Here is a 16,425-nt window from a genome sequence, read left to right as displayed (position 1 = left end):
CCACTTGCACGGCGACTTATTAGCATGCACTTTCGCTTTCGTCATTCCCTTCATAGCTATCCTTCACTCCAATACGAGTCACCTCGTGTTTCTGCTCTGCTTCCACAGAAAACAATTTGCACTTCACTCTGTAATGGCATACCTAGTCTTCGAAAAATTGTGTGTTCTAAGTGTATTACTAGTATGTACTTTTAGCAAATCATTTCTGATAATCACTCCAAAATGTTGTGCACTTCCAAAGTGAATAGTATATGATTTAGCAAATCATTTCTCCACTCTTTTGTTTGTTTGGGGATAAATGGACATTTAATGCTCCAGGTTTTCAACTCCCAAGAAACTGAACAAAAATTGAAGCATTTACTGTTCCTGCTTTGTTCTTTTTCTTCGTCTTCTTTAACCTGCACCTGATTTCTTTTTGAAATAGACCAGCTCATTTTTGGCCATGGGAAAGAGTGACCTTTGGATCCATTTCTGCACCTCGTAACCTGCACACTCTTTCTCATCAACTTTTCTACGTCTTCTTCTTCTTCTTCTTCTTCTTCTGAGCTTCAAAGTTCAAGCTATGGCGGCCTGATGCATTTCTTCATGCTCGGCTTACTCGCAGAAGATCTCACAGTTTGCCTCTCCTACCCGACCATCCTCTTCCTTCTCCCTTACACAGCTTCCCAATCACTGCATCCTGCTGGAAATTCCCGGAATCCTAATCTCCCCAACCCTTTCCGTCTTCTCCTCTGCTCCCTCTCCCTTTTCAGCATTTCAATCTCGCGCTTGCCGATTTGCTTCTCCTCGATCTTGTGAATGCTTTACACACCAACGGCCATTGGCGCTTGAATGAATGCTTCTTCTGAATCTTCGATGTCTTTGCGGCAGCCTCGCCGCAATCATCCGCACTTCATCTTGCACTTTTGTATCTGCAGCTGCCTAGAAGTTCATCTCTGTTACAAGCCGCATCGATCTACCGCGATACCAGCCGGAACGGCTTTCCGGGCTTCATCTTGTCCAGTTTGATTTGATCTCTTGCTGAAGTCTGTGAAGGCTGTTGCCGCGCAGCTTTACTTTTTCCCTCCGTTGTAGAGGATTCCTTTTTCTGAAAGGAACGATAAAGCCATGGTTGATTCTTCATAGAACACTTTTCTGGTCATTTGCGCGCGGCGAGATGGCCATCAAATCTAAGATTAAACTGGTGGCGCTGGTGGGATTGGCACTATCGTTTCTGTCTCTTGCTGCACATTTCCTACTTGCACGCTATTCTGTGCGGGAGATAATTGACTCCCCGCCAGACGTTCAGGCCATTGTGCTTAGCTGGTCCAGTCCAGAGGAGATTCCACACCCGGTGAGCATCATGTTTTGAAGCTTGCAACTTCTCTACAGAACATCCCGATTGTTTTGACAATTGTGATTTTGTGCCTCCTTGCAGACTCCCAACTTAGGAAAGGTTTGGCGTCCTGTCGATGCCCTGAAGTTGATGCGTCCGTATGCTACCCCGAGGACACCTTATTCAGGTGCGCCACTGGCTACTATCACACTTTTAGGCGATCCTTATATATACGTGCGTTAAAGGGCGAGGGGATATATGATCAAGTTAAGAGCTAAGCGACATATGAACCAACTCGCACAAACTTTGGCTAGTCTGTCGGTGGACTTGTGACTCTCGAAGAAGGAAATGAACCAATCAGATTCTTGTGATGTATTACTGGCTTTGTTCAACTTGAGGCCATGCAGCCCCTATTTAACAAGTTCCTAGTATGCCGTGCATGTAACGCTACTCACAGATGTTACTACTAGTGCAAAACCTGTGGCTTTGCCACGGACAAAAGCCAAGAGAATGGAAAAGGCTGGGCAGTCACAAAAGCCATAAGAATGGCAAAGGATCGGCAGTCACAAAAGTCCGTGCATACTAGGATCTTGCTGTAACCTGACTTGAAAGAGATACTACTACCAGGAAGTAACTCCTTCCCAAGATGAGAAAGAGATTGAGAGAGATGGGAGGGGTAGAGAGGTGACGTGAGACACAAAAAGGCATGAGGATGGAGGCGGTGGATTCCGTAAGTGATTTCAATCCAATGCCACACATTGATCAGATTAAATCCAGGGCCCATGTTCTTTCAATGGTCATACCCACTATCTTAGGTTAATAGATAGACAGATGTGTACACAAATGTAGTTTAATGTGCATGCGAAATGCAGCTGTATAAGTGCTTGCTTGAAATATATCTGTGAAGATGATGGTTTGAAACAATGAGTTTAGTTTCTTTCTTATTCATGTCTAGATTTGAACATGGCATGCGTGTGCAAGGTTGTGTGTGAATTTGTGAGGAAGAAGATTGAAACCCTTATTCAAGGTTTCCTTCGCACTCATATCTAAATCTAGACATAGCATGCACACAAAAGGTTGTTCCGCTGAAAAATCAATTTTTGATCTGGAAATTCATGATCTTGCTGTGTTAGTTGGTGAAAGGTCAAGTAGCTACACCTCCGATAAAATCAACAGTCTTGTTTGGTATGCAAATAGTTGACGACTGGCAAGAGCAACTTTTTAGAGATTTATCCCATTATGAACTGTTTGTCGGCTACAGGGCTTTTGTTTCTGGTCTGCCAGATCAGTCATATCAGTGGATATATATATATATATATATCATTGTTTGTTCCATCTGAAGTGTAGTGATTTAAAACCTTTTGTAGATTTTTGATCTTTAGAACAACAAAAAATCTGAATTTGTATGATTGGACTTATTCTAGTCTTACAAAGGTATATATATTTTGTTAAAATCTGAGACCACTACCAATCAGCCTTTTCTTGGCCATAGAGGGGCTCAGCTGAGTCGTCGTTTGCAATAAAGGTGAGAAGGCTCATGCCAGCATTATTTTTACTCAAATTAGGGTGAAAAGTTTAAAAAGTTCAAATAATATGTAACTGGATGAATCTTACTCACTTTCCAAATCATGATGGAAGGTACAACTCTTATCCACATAGGTTAAAAATCACCTGAGGCTACTGTTTAATTGGAGCATTGACTGATGCCTAACCAGAGATAGACTACACCCACTGTTGGGCGATGATGACGTCAGTGTGGGATGTCATAGTAGCTAGTCCCTGCTATGCGTGATGACTATCATGAGATTGAAACTGCACTATGTTGTGTTTTTATAGGATGAGTTTGGGAATGTGCTGGATTCATCTAGGTATAGGTATATAGACTATCACACGTGACATCTCATTGGGAAAAGATGAGGCCCTTCACAATACACAAAGGAGCTTGGCTGGCTTGAGAGAGGGGGTTTCGATGAAGACAGGTACTGGAATGTAGGAGCTTGCTCTAAAACAAGGTTTATGTTTGGGATAAATGAAGGCAAGATTACGAGCTCGAAATGAGGAGAAAGGGCTTGTAAGATGTGGAACAGCAATAAGTACCTCGTAATCACGATTCCTTGATCAATTGGAGGACTAGGTAATGAAAGGATTAGATCATGAAAGGATAATAATGGATTAGACCTAAAACAGATTTGTAATTATACGTAGGGAACAAGGTTCTTGTACTGGCATATTTACATCCATCCATGTTTGCAAATGTGAGGGGTTGGTGTGCTTTTGAATTTGATACCTGCAGGATACAAGGGAGCACAATGCCTTATCGTAGTGGATGGTTATGATATCAATAATTCACTCTGGTCGGTCCCCCCTCTGTCCCCTTCCTGCCAAAAAATGAATAAAAAGAAAGCCCCCTCCTGCACCCAAAACAAGAAAAAAAGAAAGAATGAACAAAAATCATGCACGCATGCCTTCCCCGCACACCTTCTCCCAACTAAAGGGATGTTAGAAAGGACTGAATACTGCAATTTTGTGCATGTGGGTGCTCTTCCTATCGGGAAAGGTATATTACATGCTCTTCTCATTTTGGCCTTGCTGCCAGAGGCAAACCTTAGTGTTCATTTTTCCTTGCTTAAACATCTATAGTCAAAGGGGACTTTTAGACATATGCGTGTTCCCTTCAATACATTTTCCACCTTGAAAGTCCATTCTTTTGGCAGGGCCTACATAGTACGGTGAAGCCATCACTTGTTTTCTTATCTGTACCATTTGTGTTTAGTGACTCTGTTCAGTGCATGGTAATGTAAGTCCTCTTCAAGATTGGATGCCAAAACCTTAAACACTTAACCCCTGGAGTCGGTATTTTCATGCTACAATAAAATTCAAGACTGAGTGCCCAAACGTTTTCCTGAGATTTGAAATCAAGGGAGCTTAGCAGATTAAGATTTTCATTAAATCTTGATTCATTTCCATTGTTCATTTTTTGTCCCACTGGGTTCCTAAGTATGGATCCTTGGGATTTATGAGCTCTCTACTAAAGTTCTGATTTGTTATGTGCTTGTGACAGTTCCAAATGAAGCTAACAATGGTTTCTTATTTGCTCGGATTAAAGGAGAGTTTCATGAGATACGATCCTCAGTAAGATCTCCCGAGGCATTCAAACAATTCTGTGGTTCTGGTCCTGTGCACTTATTTTTAGTGAATTGATTTCTTATGCTGATGGACAGATAGTCTGATGATGGCAGATATGTGATGTCATAGTTGTCGCTCGACTTTTGAATGTTACTCTGGTGTTGCCAGAGCTTCAAGAAGTTGCCGTCTCAAAAGGAATAAGGTTGGTTTGTGCACTGTCTTGCATAAAAGGGGTAACTCGTTCTGGAGGTATACTATGTGAACATAGGGGAGTCATAAAGCCTTCTGATGATGTTATGTGGTTCCTGCTGCTTTTTTTCCCAGCTCTGCATTCAAAGAATTTGGCTATATTTATGATGAAGAACATTTCATCTCAACACTTGCGAAGGATGTTGTAATAGTTAAAAATCTTCCGAAGAAATTTAAGATGGTAAAGAAGGAGAAGACGATGACATTCACATCACCTACATCATCAGCCTCACCTAAGTTTTATCTTGAGAAGGTTTTACCAGAGTTGAGGATGCAAGGAGTCATTGGGCTTGTCATATCTGGAGGTGGTTGTCTACAGGTATTTAACAGACAACTCAGGGGCTGTTCATAATATTCGGATATTAGCTATCTCTGTTTAGTGAATGATAAAAATGAACATGTGAGAGTCAGCCTTGAGAGATTCTCTGGAGTCTGGTGCTGTCTTTTTATGCTATTGAATCATGTTTTTTCGGCTGAATTGTTGTCAAAGTTCCAAGCCTCAATGTTTACCCTGATCTTGGTGAGCGCTTCATGCAGAGTCTTTTGCCGTCTAGTCTGGATGAGTATCAAAGGCTTCGTTGTAGAGTTGCCTTTGAAGCACTTCAATTTCGGCGTGAGGTGAAGGAGCTTGGATTCCGAATGGTTCAAAGGTGAAGTCATAATGAAGCAAGAACCAATGTAGTCATAACAAAATTTCTTGTGATTTGTTAATTTTGCAACAACTTTGGTGTGTCTATGTCTGAGGTTAATGCTGCTATCTTCAATGTTATTTTACTGAGGAGACAGATTGCAGGCTTTAGGCCAACCATATCTGGCTTTCCACACAGGATTACAATTAGAGGCCCTTGCATATCATGGTTGTGCGGAGCAATTTCAGGTTGCAAGCTCCTCCTTGTGATCAGGATTATTTTTAATGTACGAAGCGCTAAGCCACATTAAAATGATAAAATTCTTTACTTCAAATGTTCCTAGATTAAAAGCACGTGCAATTGCAGATTTAATCTGATTTTTCTTTTGCTATTGTCTACTGATCTGTTTGCTCAGGATGTCCACACTGAGCTTGTTCAACACAAGCGTGCTTCAATGATTAAAAAAGGAACTGTCCAGGGAGAACTTAATATTGACTCAGAGCTGCAAAAAAGGAATGGATCTTGTCCACTTATGCCTGAAGAGGTGACCATATCCTATACATGTCTGACCTGTCTTCCTGTGCCATATTGTGCCATGCAGATCTTAATGGTTTTCGCTGTGGAGACAGGTGGGCATCCTTCTTCGCGCTCTGGGCTATGGACCTCATACTCGAGTATACATATCAGGGGCAGATATTTTTGGTGGACAACGTGTACTTATTCCACTGCGTGCAATGTTTAGTAACTTAGAAGACCGCACGACTCTCACAGCTGAAGAGGAGAGGTCTGTAATGCTTGGACCAGAGGAACCTCTGCCTGTGTCACCACCTCCACCATTGATCATGGACAATGAAAAAGCTAGGCTTGAAGCATGGGCAAAATCTGGCCCTCGACCAAGACCTCTACCACCTCCCCCAAGCCGGCAAAAATACCTTCATGAAGTGGAAGGTTGGTGGGGATGGATAGGTGAGGCTGAGAAGGAACCAGAACCAACGCTGCTTGATCTGAGGGAGCGAGGACATAAATTGCTTTGGGCTGCGTTGGATTACATTGTTTGTGTAGAATCAAATGCTTTTTTCCCTGGGTTTGATCGTGATAGGAACGGGTTGCCAAATTTTGCGAGTTTGGTAATGGGCCATAGAGCTTACAAATCAGCCTCTTCAAAGACATACCGTCCTGATAGGTACATGTTTGACATTGATGTATGCTTTTAAAAAACCATTCTTGTACAGTATCCTTTTACTTATAACTAACCCGTTGCTCCAATGCCTCTTATTCGTTGCATGGGCAGGAAATATGTAGTCAAACTTTTAGATGAGATCGATGAGCAGCTTTATCATCCAAAATCAAACTGGATCATTTCTATGCGAGACCATCTGAAGGAGACACTAGGAGAGGCCGGTTTAGTTGATATGTCACACAATTCGAAACCACTATCATTTCTTTCGCACCCGCTCCCAGAATGTTCATGCCGTCTGCTGGAGAAGAACAAAACGCTGGATGAACATGTAAGAATTCTTGATTTAGGCGCCCGAACTTTGTATGGGCATGTAGATGTTTGTCCAGACTGGATGCAACATGAAACTTCATATATGAATGATAGTCAGGAGCATTCGAAAGACGAATATTCAGATGAGGTATCTGAGGCAGACTTCTTAGGATTAGATTCACAAGCTGAAGAGCCTATAGTAGACAAATCAGAAAAAGAAGAAACCCATTTGCAAGATGCAGATGAGGAAGTTGACTCAGATGACTAAAAGATGACTAGAAGAGTTTGTTCGAATAAGCACGGTGTCAAGGTCTCTGAGACATTCAGTGGATCAGGTTGTACCTATATTGTCCATCAAGGTAATTTCAATTTGTGTGTGCTGCGTGTCACATTATTTTGATTAAACTTGATAGCTTCTCTGATTCATTCTGGCTTGAAATTCCTGGTATCAAAACAGGTTCAAAGTTCCTGGAACCATGATATCAATGAATGATTTGGAGAGCTTCCATCAAACCCCAGGTAGTTGCATTGATGCAATTCTTATTCCTCTGATGTCACACATGGCAGAGAAATTACTGTTTTGTTCATCAAAAGTTGATTGTTCCACAAAGATTTGGAAGAATCACCGAGTTCAGGAGCTGTCACCAGGGAAGAACCTTTAGATGGTATAATCTACAGTGGGCTCAACGATGGTTCTAGTTTCTTGAGTCTATGTGAAGCCTTGTTTCACATTGAAAGGTTTCTAATGTACTATTATTATCCCTTGATATAGCAGTCTACACGAGAAGGGAATTTTGGTAATTTATCTATCCCATAATATTGATAGGAGCCTTGTTTTTGTGCTGACCAAGCATCTTCATTACCCTATTGAATATGTGACGTTATCGCCAACATTGATTGCTGCTGCACTTACTTTTTCTTCTAGCTTAATTAAATTAGGCCCTCCTGCAACAATGGTTTAGGACTTAAATTTATTTACTACAAGCAGGTTTGGTATGAGTAGAACTACATGGTACTAGGGACTTTTTGAGAACTTTTAAAGGTGAACTTCGGATATAAGGTCCTCTTGTGTTCACATAATTTTTGTGGTAAGCCTACTTTAGGGCAGGATTACAAATTCAAGAATTGACTTTATTACAAAAGCAGAACCAATACAGATGATACCCGTAAAGTTTGCTGCTGCTGTTTGGACATTTTAGAAGTATTGTGAGGGATCGTTGCTCTGCAATTGGGGACAAAATTTGGTATCAGATGGTGTCAACCAAGTGGAATACTTATCAATGGTTGCAGAGCAGTGTGCAAATCAAGCTCAGCTACATAACAATATTTAATTTGAATTGAATACAGTGATTGAATCCTTTATACTACAATGGTTACCATTGTAAAATGTGAGCTTTTATGTGCTTTAAAACTTAACAAACAATGAGCATGTATTCGTGTATATTACATTTCTAGCAATATTGAAATGTGAGCTTTGAGGTGGCTATAAAGCTTCACAAACACTGATGGCGGCACCACAAAGATGACAATTTTTTACTGGGAACAAACGTCTCAGTTTCTTCATCAAACTTGTAAGACACAGACCCATGTATTGTCTACGTTCAAGGCATGTTTGTTTATAAATGTCTGTTCTGGAATAAACCACTAGTCGTTCTGATGAAGTAGCAAGCTCTATGTTAATAGTGAATTTTAAGCTCTTTCCAAATCCCAGAAATATAGAGAAGGAAATGGTTCATTCAAACAATGTGTATTGCTGTTGCAAAGCAGCTTGTAAGCACAGATAAGTACTGGAGACCATGCATGCATTGATGTTTTTTCAAGCAATATATCCATGTATTAGGTAACACCCGATTTCACCCTCGGTTATCCTAGTTGCCATTTGGCAGGATATCATTTACACTCTACAGTCCACTTGGGAGTGTGGGACTCCAGGCTCTAGGGCGATTATCGAGAGGCGTGCTTGTTTTTGCAAGGCTTGGCTTGTAGGAGTTTTTTACATCTTCACCTTGCGAGGGATTCGTTGGTATTATAGTCCCCCCTCTTGGTTGTTAGCCCCAATTCCAGAGATCCCCTAGACAGTGAGTTGGGTTTCTTTGGGATAGGTTGGTTTCTTTCTTTTAGTCTTTTTTTCATATTGAGCACCTTCAGGGCTGTTGTCTTGTATGAAATCTTTCAAGCATTAATATTAAGCACCTTCAGGGTTGTTGTCTTGTATGAAATCTGTTTTTTTTCATATTGAGCACCTTCAGGGCTGTTGTCTTGTATGAAATCTTTCAAGCATTAATAGAAGGTTTCTTTCTTTGGAAAAAAAAGAAAGTACAGGAACACGTTAATTAAGGACTCTAGCCAAGATCCTTGTGGGAAGGCCATAATCGATGCTTGTTCCTCATGTTACTTTCTCGTGTTCGGGCTTGCAAACATTGCAACCTTCCATACCTAGCATATTGATAGACAGTCGCAAAACTACAAGGAAAGAGTGGGTAGTTTACTAGAGCAAGTCCTAGGACATTGGGGATGCAAGGAGATAAAAATTGAAGTAGACATTAAGTTTTCAACCTTCCAGCGAAAAGGAAAAAGTTGGGAGTTGCTCTAGCAAGTTTGAAATTGCCATAGTAGTGTTTCTTTATTTTTAAGAAAACAATTGTAAGAAAAGTTGGCAAATACGACTTTGTAAAAGCATCAGAAGCATGTGATTGTGCTTTTGCAAGCCAGTAGGTAATTCAGGGTATATTGTATCTTTTGCCATCTATATTTAAGGAGTCAGGGTGCAGTTGTGTGCTCAATTTTGATCTTTGTCATGCAAGGATCTTATAGCGGTTAATACCAAATGTACCAAAAAGTCTTTGTTCATGCACCCTCTACTCTTTGAGGTGCAATGTAAGAGGGGGTGTTAAGGATAGTATAAACTACACCATAGACATAGGAAAATTTGATCCTAATCCTAACCTTGATCCCGAAGGGTAAAGATGTATATATTCATAATCATGTTGAATAACACCACAATATACAACTAGGCATCTCTTGTGCACTCCAATCTCTCTGCCCTTGATCCTCCAATAGAATGGCTTTATTTGAACATGTTGGCAAAGGGACAATTGTGAGGTCACTTGGTTTCTTTGGTCACGTAGAAGGTGCATAGAAGAAGACAATGAATTGATGAATGTATGGTTTTCCCACTTTGCTTTCAATGTAGTTTTTGTTTTGGGATCTTTGGTAGCAATGTAATGAACCTTAATGTACATAATGTGCATGAGCATGGCAATTTCAATTCCCTTAGAGTACTCTATTAGTTGCATAAGAGTGCTTCAAATGACTTCAATGCATTGAACTCATAATTTAAAACCCCATGCATGCATTATACTTGTGTGCCCACAAGGCACTATTGATGAAAGTTCAAGTATATGCCAATCATCATATTTTTAAGTGCCTTCATAGTTGCTTTAAGTACCTTTGGTCCATGGATTGTAGAAATTTTGAGTTAAATTATATAAAATGTCTTTTGTCCGTTATCTTGATGTAAGAAATTGTTGACATGCAAGTGGAATACATATTAGATCTTTGAAAGAAAGCGCAAATCTATGATTTGTATGCTTTATGATGGAGGCTAAATCTTCAAAAACTTGGGCACCACTCCTTGCACAAAGAGTGCAACCAACTTGCACCAAAGATAGTCACCAAAGTAAAGGTAAATGAACTTCAACAAGTACGAGCTTTTCTATGTTGCTAAATGCATTCCCCCTAGTAGTTGTTAGTTGTGTGTAATAGTGGGTGGTAAGTTTCCCATATATAGGCTATTGGGTAGGCTTGAAGATGCCTACATGGTTAAATCCTAGTTCTAAGAATCTTTTTTATTCGGTGGCTTACTTGTCCTTATATAACTTGGAACAAAATTGGGAAAAAGTGTTGATCATGTGTTTGTTTTTAGATTTGTGCAAACTAGTAATGAATCTTGATTGCATGGATTTATTAGACAAAATGGTGATGGATGGCTATCCAAAAATGGAATATCCTTTGACATGCTTTGGCTCTCCTCACTAGGCATTTCTAAACAATGGGAACTTGTGCATGTTCAACAAACGTTGGAAGATCGTAAGCTTCCTTGGAACAATAGTCCATTGATGTTTGATGAAGTTTATTGCTATTCATTCTGCCACATTGTGAAAAAGATTCTACCTTGTGTACATGTGTGTGTGCTATCCATTGTCTAGAGCTTTTTGAATGGTAATTAGCTTGACTTTTTTTGATTAAATTTGTGCTAGACTTTCTAGTCTCTTCTCCTGTGATACAATATTCCATGAGATATATATGTTCCCTCTCTTGTGATACAATATCGCAAAACCAATATTTGTGTCTCAATGGCCTTTGCAAATAATATCCAGACATATTGTAAAACTATTAAAGGTCCTTTGAATGAATCTGAAAGAAGCATAGGGAAGGTTGAAAACAATATCCTTTTCCTTGGTTGTTTATGACTAGTTTTTCCTTTTATTAAATGATTGAGAATATTGCCCATCTAAATTGAGGAAAACTACTTTTGGCGTGTTGAGATGATTGTCTGACTTAATGTTTTATACAAGTTGATTGATTCCAATACAGTCAAATGCCACCTCTCTGCATTCAACTTTATCTTGAAATATCCAACCCACAACATCATCTACAATAGCCGAAAAAATGGGGGGGAACGGGAATTATGAACCTCTTTAAAGAAAAGAGATTAGTGATAAACCCATTAACCTCAATCTTAGTCATAGAATTGGACATCAAGGTTTCTATGAATTGTCTACACCTTGGGTTGACTTGGATATCTACACAGTGTGGGTGAAGGAATTAAGCAAAATTTCTACATCATGATGATGGCCTTTACTCTTACTCATTACAATCTTTCACCATATACTCTTTCGCTTAATCTTTTGCCATTGTGCCAATAGTTGGTTAGTTGGTTTCTCGCCTTCCACCCATCTTATGTGTGTGTGTGCGCATGTACATTTGCACGGTATTTCACTAGACTCTTCCCTTTCAATAATATTTCATTGTATTGTGCCACTAGCTAGCTTCTCACCTTACACTTATCTCACAAGTGCAAATGTGCATGTGGACGTGTCTACCATTGTTATACTCTCTCCCTCCCTCCCTCCCTCCCTCCCTCTCTCTCTCTCTCTCACACACACACACACACACACACACACACACACACACACACACACACACTCACTTACTATCCCTTTTTCCTTTTGACCATACTAATTACTTTTCTTCCCTTTATTATCCTTTGAAAACATGTTTAAACTATCTTCCCCCCACTCTCTCTCTCTCTCTCTCTCTCTCTCTCTCTCTCTCCAAAATTGTTCCCTCACTCTTTCTCTACTCGTCTCCCCTCTCTTTCTCCTAAATTCCTTGTTTACCTACTTTTTCCTTGTTTACCCTCATTTTCCTAAAATTTTCCAGATATCCCTCCCTCTAAGTTCCCTTATTTTCTCCCTCTAAATTTTCCCTACTTTTTCCTATTTTCCTCCAATTTTTTCTTATTTTTTACCTAATTTTCTCCATATCTTTTCCAACATTTTTTCCTAATTTTTTATATTTTTTGTATTTCCCCCTATTTTTATTACTATTATTTCCTAAAATTTTCTCCTAATTTCTTACTATTTTTCCTTTATTTGACTCTTTTATCTAAACTACTCCCAATAAAACCCGACTCCCAAGCAAAACTTGACCTACTCGACCCCTGACTCTCCTTCTATTCATGTTTGGGTTACCGACCTTTTTCCTAATTTCTAATTACCCCTAAATTATCTCAAATTTCTCACTATTTTTATTCCTAAATTACTCCAACTTTGTCCTAGTTTTATCCTTATTTTCGCCCTTATTTTTCCTTAACATTTTCTAAAATTTCCCTTTTTTCAGTTTTATCTAAAATTTCCCTAGTTTTATCCTTATTTTTGCCTATTTATCCTTAAATAATATTTCCTAAATATTCTCCTACTTTTTTTGCTAACCTTTTTTCCCCTCATTCTCTTTATTTTCCTAATTCTCTTATTTTCCCCTAATTCTCTTATTTTCTCCCTTAACTTTACTCCACTTAACATTAACACTTCCCTAACCCAACCCAAACTAACCCCCCGACTAATCCCTTCCCTTCGCTAACTCTAACTCTAACGATTCAATTACTTTTCCGTCTTGCGCCCCCCTTCAACCAATTCGCTTCCTGACTAACCAAGCTTCCTATAAGAAACCCGCTCCTCGTCTCACTCATTCCTTCACCCTTCAATAATATACTATGGTCACTGCCTCTACACTCGGTTTCCCTGTCCTTAGCCTCACTGTCAGCTGTCTTGCTCTCTCTTCTCATGACTCCCCTTCACTCCTCGTCCAACCTGTCGGCACTTCTTCCTACCTCAGCTATTGTTTGCCAAGCTTCTCCTTCTGCCCTCACACGTACAAACTATCCACTCCCGACATCTCCATTTGCACGGCACATACCTCTGCCACCCTGGTCCCTCAACTGCTGTGCTCTCCCTCGAGCTCTACGTAGAATATGCGGACTTACACACAATCCTCAACTCCTTCATTACTCATAGGTTCCTTCTTATTACTTCTTTATCTCGAACCCCCCCTCCCTTTCTCCATACTGATTTCTAATTCCTCCCCTTTCCCCCTTTCTCAATACTTATATCTAAATCCCCCCTTCTCAATACTTATACCTAAATCCCCTTCCCCCCTTTTTCTCAATACTCATATCTAAATCCCTCCTTCTCAAAATGATACCTTTCTATATATTTACATCTATTTTCCACCCTCTCAAATAGTTTTATCTGACCCCGATTCTACCCCCTCCCCCCCCTTTTCCCGTCCCCCTTCCTCTACATAAAATTCCCCCCTCTTAAATTATCCCTTCTAAACCAAATTCATATATAGTTCTGTGGCTCACCCCCCCTCCTTTTTTTCAATCTCCTATACTTATTTTTCCAAGATTTTTTTACTCGTTACCCCCCTCCCCAACCCCCTCTTAGTTCAAACTTCTCTATTTTTCAACCTCTCAAAAATTTAGAAAATTATTTCCCATTAATCTCTCTCAAACCTGACCCCCCAACCTTACCTTCTTTACCTATTCGTTAGATCTAAAACCTTAAAGTCTTCCCCTCCTCTTTCTTTTAATTTCTCCCTCCTTATGCTCCAAGTCTTAATGGTACATTTAATGCTCTAATTTTTAAAGTTCTCCCCTTTCTCCTTCTATACCCTCATTCCAAATGCATTAAGAATTTTCTTCATTACATAACCATTTATTCACCGTCCCTTCAACACACCCCAATTCATTTTACATTTAAAGCATGATTTTTAAATTTAGCTTTATAAGTTTGTAGTGTGAGCAACTAGTTTTATTGTGCTCCTGATAACAAGGGAGGGGTGTTTATGACACCTGTCTTCCCAATTGAGGTTTAGCTAGTTCTCATCATGTTTTCCTTATTGGATGGTGGCAGGTAGGCAGATTCTCCTCTTCAATAAAAATGATATTGCCGACGACTTATTAAAGCTCAACTGCTCACATTTCCTTTTTTCATAAAAAAATGTTCACCCTCTAGTGATGCTACTTTATTTATAGTGGTTTTTTTATTTATTTTAAAGTTTATCTATAGAACATTTCTCATTCCTACTCTAAATTGTCTTCTCTTCACTATTGAAAGGGGTGTTGTAATGTCTTCTACATACACACACACACATGCACACACGCACGCACGCATGCATGCACATAGATGCACACATGCATGCCACATGCACTCATGCACACTCACACGCACGCACATGCACATGCACATACATGCACACATACTTGCACATGCATACACACACATGCATGCATGGATGCATACCTACACGCACACACATGTATGTGTGAGGTGGAGATAGAGTAACGTGTATTATAAAAATGGCCTATTTATTGTGAGATATCATTGCTTGGTTGATTAGGGTTTTTTACCTGTTTAAGTTGCTATGTAAGAAATCTCTCGTATGCAAACAAGTCCATAGTAAATGAGACACAATCTCATTGTGACATGTGCATCAAGGATTTATTCTTTGTTTGGCTAGAGTTTTCCCAATACGTAGCACTCCAACCAAACCTCTCGAGGAAAGTCATTGCTTTAAGAGAGTTATTTTGCCAAAATTTTTGCAACATTTGTTTCCACCAGATGATCAAATTCTCCATATGTTAGAGCTTTTTTTAATGGGGATCAATCCACGTGTGAGCGATAATCAATTGGTTTTGTGAGTGGGACTTTGGAAAAGCAAGCACCTCTCTCTATAACATCCAATTTGACAGTTGACTCTCTTGAAAAGAAGAAAACCACTAGAGATTACTGAAATAATGTTGCAATTTTGTGCTAGGTATGCTTGTAATGAATTCCTAAACTCCATATCCTCTATGCTCAAGGGAAGTAACAACTCTTCGATCCTGCGAATTGACATTCCAAATTGAAAGGATGCCTTTAGGGTGGAAAGATAATAAGCTTTTTAAGGCTTCTAAACTACCAAAGGTTCCAAAAAACTCCACTCCAATGAATGCTCTCCAATCGCAAGGAGTTATCAATATATATGGGTCTTGGAGGCCAATGCAATTATTGGAGAGCTTGCACTTGTCTAAGGAGTAAATCCCAATGTGTAAATTACCACCTCACAAAGATTTTGTTGAAAGAACAGTACGCATAGCTACAAGCATTACTATCAAGGCTAATTATTGGGACAAAAGGTGGAAAACAGAGCTCTTTGGTTTGGCTGATACATGATAATGAAAGTTGAGAACATTCAACCCTACAAGGATCTTTGGTGAACAAATTCGTTCACATTTCAAAAGCATAAGAGCCTTCTTACAATATCTCATTTTCCATATACTTTCACAATTTCAAACATAGAGATAGTGACCTATTTCTTTGTGCATATTATAAAAGGTGAGAAAAAGTGTACATCAGCCACCATAAGGATGGACTGTACTATCCTAAATCTTACATATGTAAAGATGAGCTAGGTGATTGACAATCTTCCAATTTCTTAAAAATCTTTTGAAGGATCCAATGTGCATTGTTACTACTACAAGATACAATCCACCCGAATGGATATCATAGATGCCTAACATGATGTAGCATCACTACAAGATACATTCCACACCAACATATATCCTAGTTGCCTAACAATGTTACTTGTGAAAGAGTTTGTCCAAGCAACAATATATGGTGTATTGGCAAATCCAAAGCTTTGAATGGGAGCAATTTGGATTTGCTAAAATTAATAAACAATCTTGGAGCTTTCCCAAATAATTAAAGAACTCGCATAAGAATTTGCAAATCCTAAAGAGCGAGGAGGAGGAGAGGGAGGAGGAGGAGGGAGGAGGATAGGAGATCGCAAGGTTAGAGCATATTATATGCAGCTTTCCAAAACAATAAAGAACCTGCAAAAGGATTTGCAAATCTTGTAGGGTAAAGAGGGGGAGGAGGAGGAGGAGGATGGGAGATTGCAAGGTCAGAGCATACTATCAAACTTTGATAGTGTCAAGTGAGCATGGGCACAAGGAGATCAGGCACATAGGCAAAAAGTGTGAACTCAACGTTGAACCCCAAAGAGCATAG

The 16,425-nt window shown here is 39.6% G+C and overlaps 1 protein-coding gene across 1 annotated transcript; it reads left to right on the top strand.

The window, feature by feature from the left end:
- Positions 1–372: 372 nt before the first annotated feature.
- On the top strand, positions 373–7,611 carry LOC147904817 (protein EMBRYO SAC DEVELOPMENT ARREST 30-like). The gene is made up of 11 exons (XM_087388533.1): positions 373–1,333; positions 1,418–1,502; positions 4,377–4,447; positions 4,555–4,643; positions 4,766–5,009; positions 5,228–5,340; positions 5,477–5,567; positions 5,735–5,863; positions 5,949–6,502; positions 6,611–7,167; positions 7,266–7,611. Exons 1-10 carry the CDS (start codon positions 1,157–1,159, stop codon positions 7,074–7,076), a joined length of 2,019 nt encoding a protein of 672 aa, XP_087244659.1. The 5' UTR covers positions 373–1,156; the 3' UTR covers positions 7,077–7,167; positions 7,266–7,611.
- The last annotated feature ends 8,814 nt before the right edge of the window (positions 7,612–16,425 follow it).

Source organism: Dipteris shenzhenensis, chromosome 2 (genome assembly GCF_047967505.1).
Source record: "Dipteris shenzhenensis isolate YYH24624 ecotype China chromosome 2, Dip_SZ_1.0, whole genome shotgun sequence".
Taxonomy (NCBI): Eukaryota; Viridiplantae; Streptophyta; class Polypodiopsida; order Gleicheniales; family Dipteridaceae; genus Dipteris; species Dipteris shenzhenensis.
This window is presented reverse-complemented; position numbering and strand designations above follow the sequence as displayed.

What these genes read in the sequence shown, in the direction of transcription:
- LOC147904817 (XM_087388533.1), top strand. Translation starts at nt 1,157, where the DNA reads ATGGCCATCAAATCTAAGATTAAACTGGTGGCGCTGGTGGGATTGGCA. An exon ending in GCCGTCTCAAAAGGAATAAG is followed by an intron (nt 4,644 to 4,765) that starts GTTGGTTTGTGC and finishes TTTTTTTCCCAG; the next exon opens with CTCTGCATTCAAAGAATTTG. An exon ending in AAGACATACCGTCCTGATAG is followed by an intron (nt 6,503 to 6,610) that starts GTACATGTTTGA and finishes TTGCATGGGCAG; the next exon opens with GAAATATGTAGTCAAACTTT.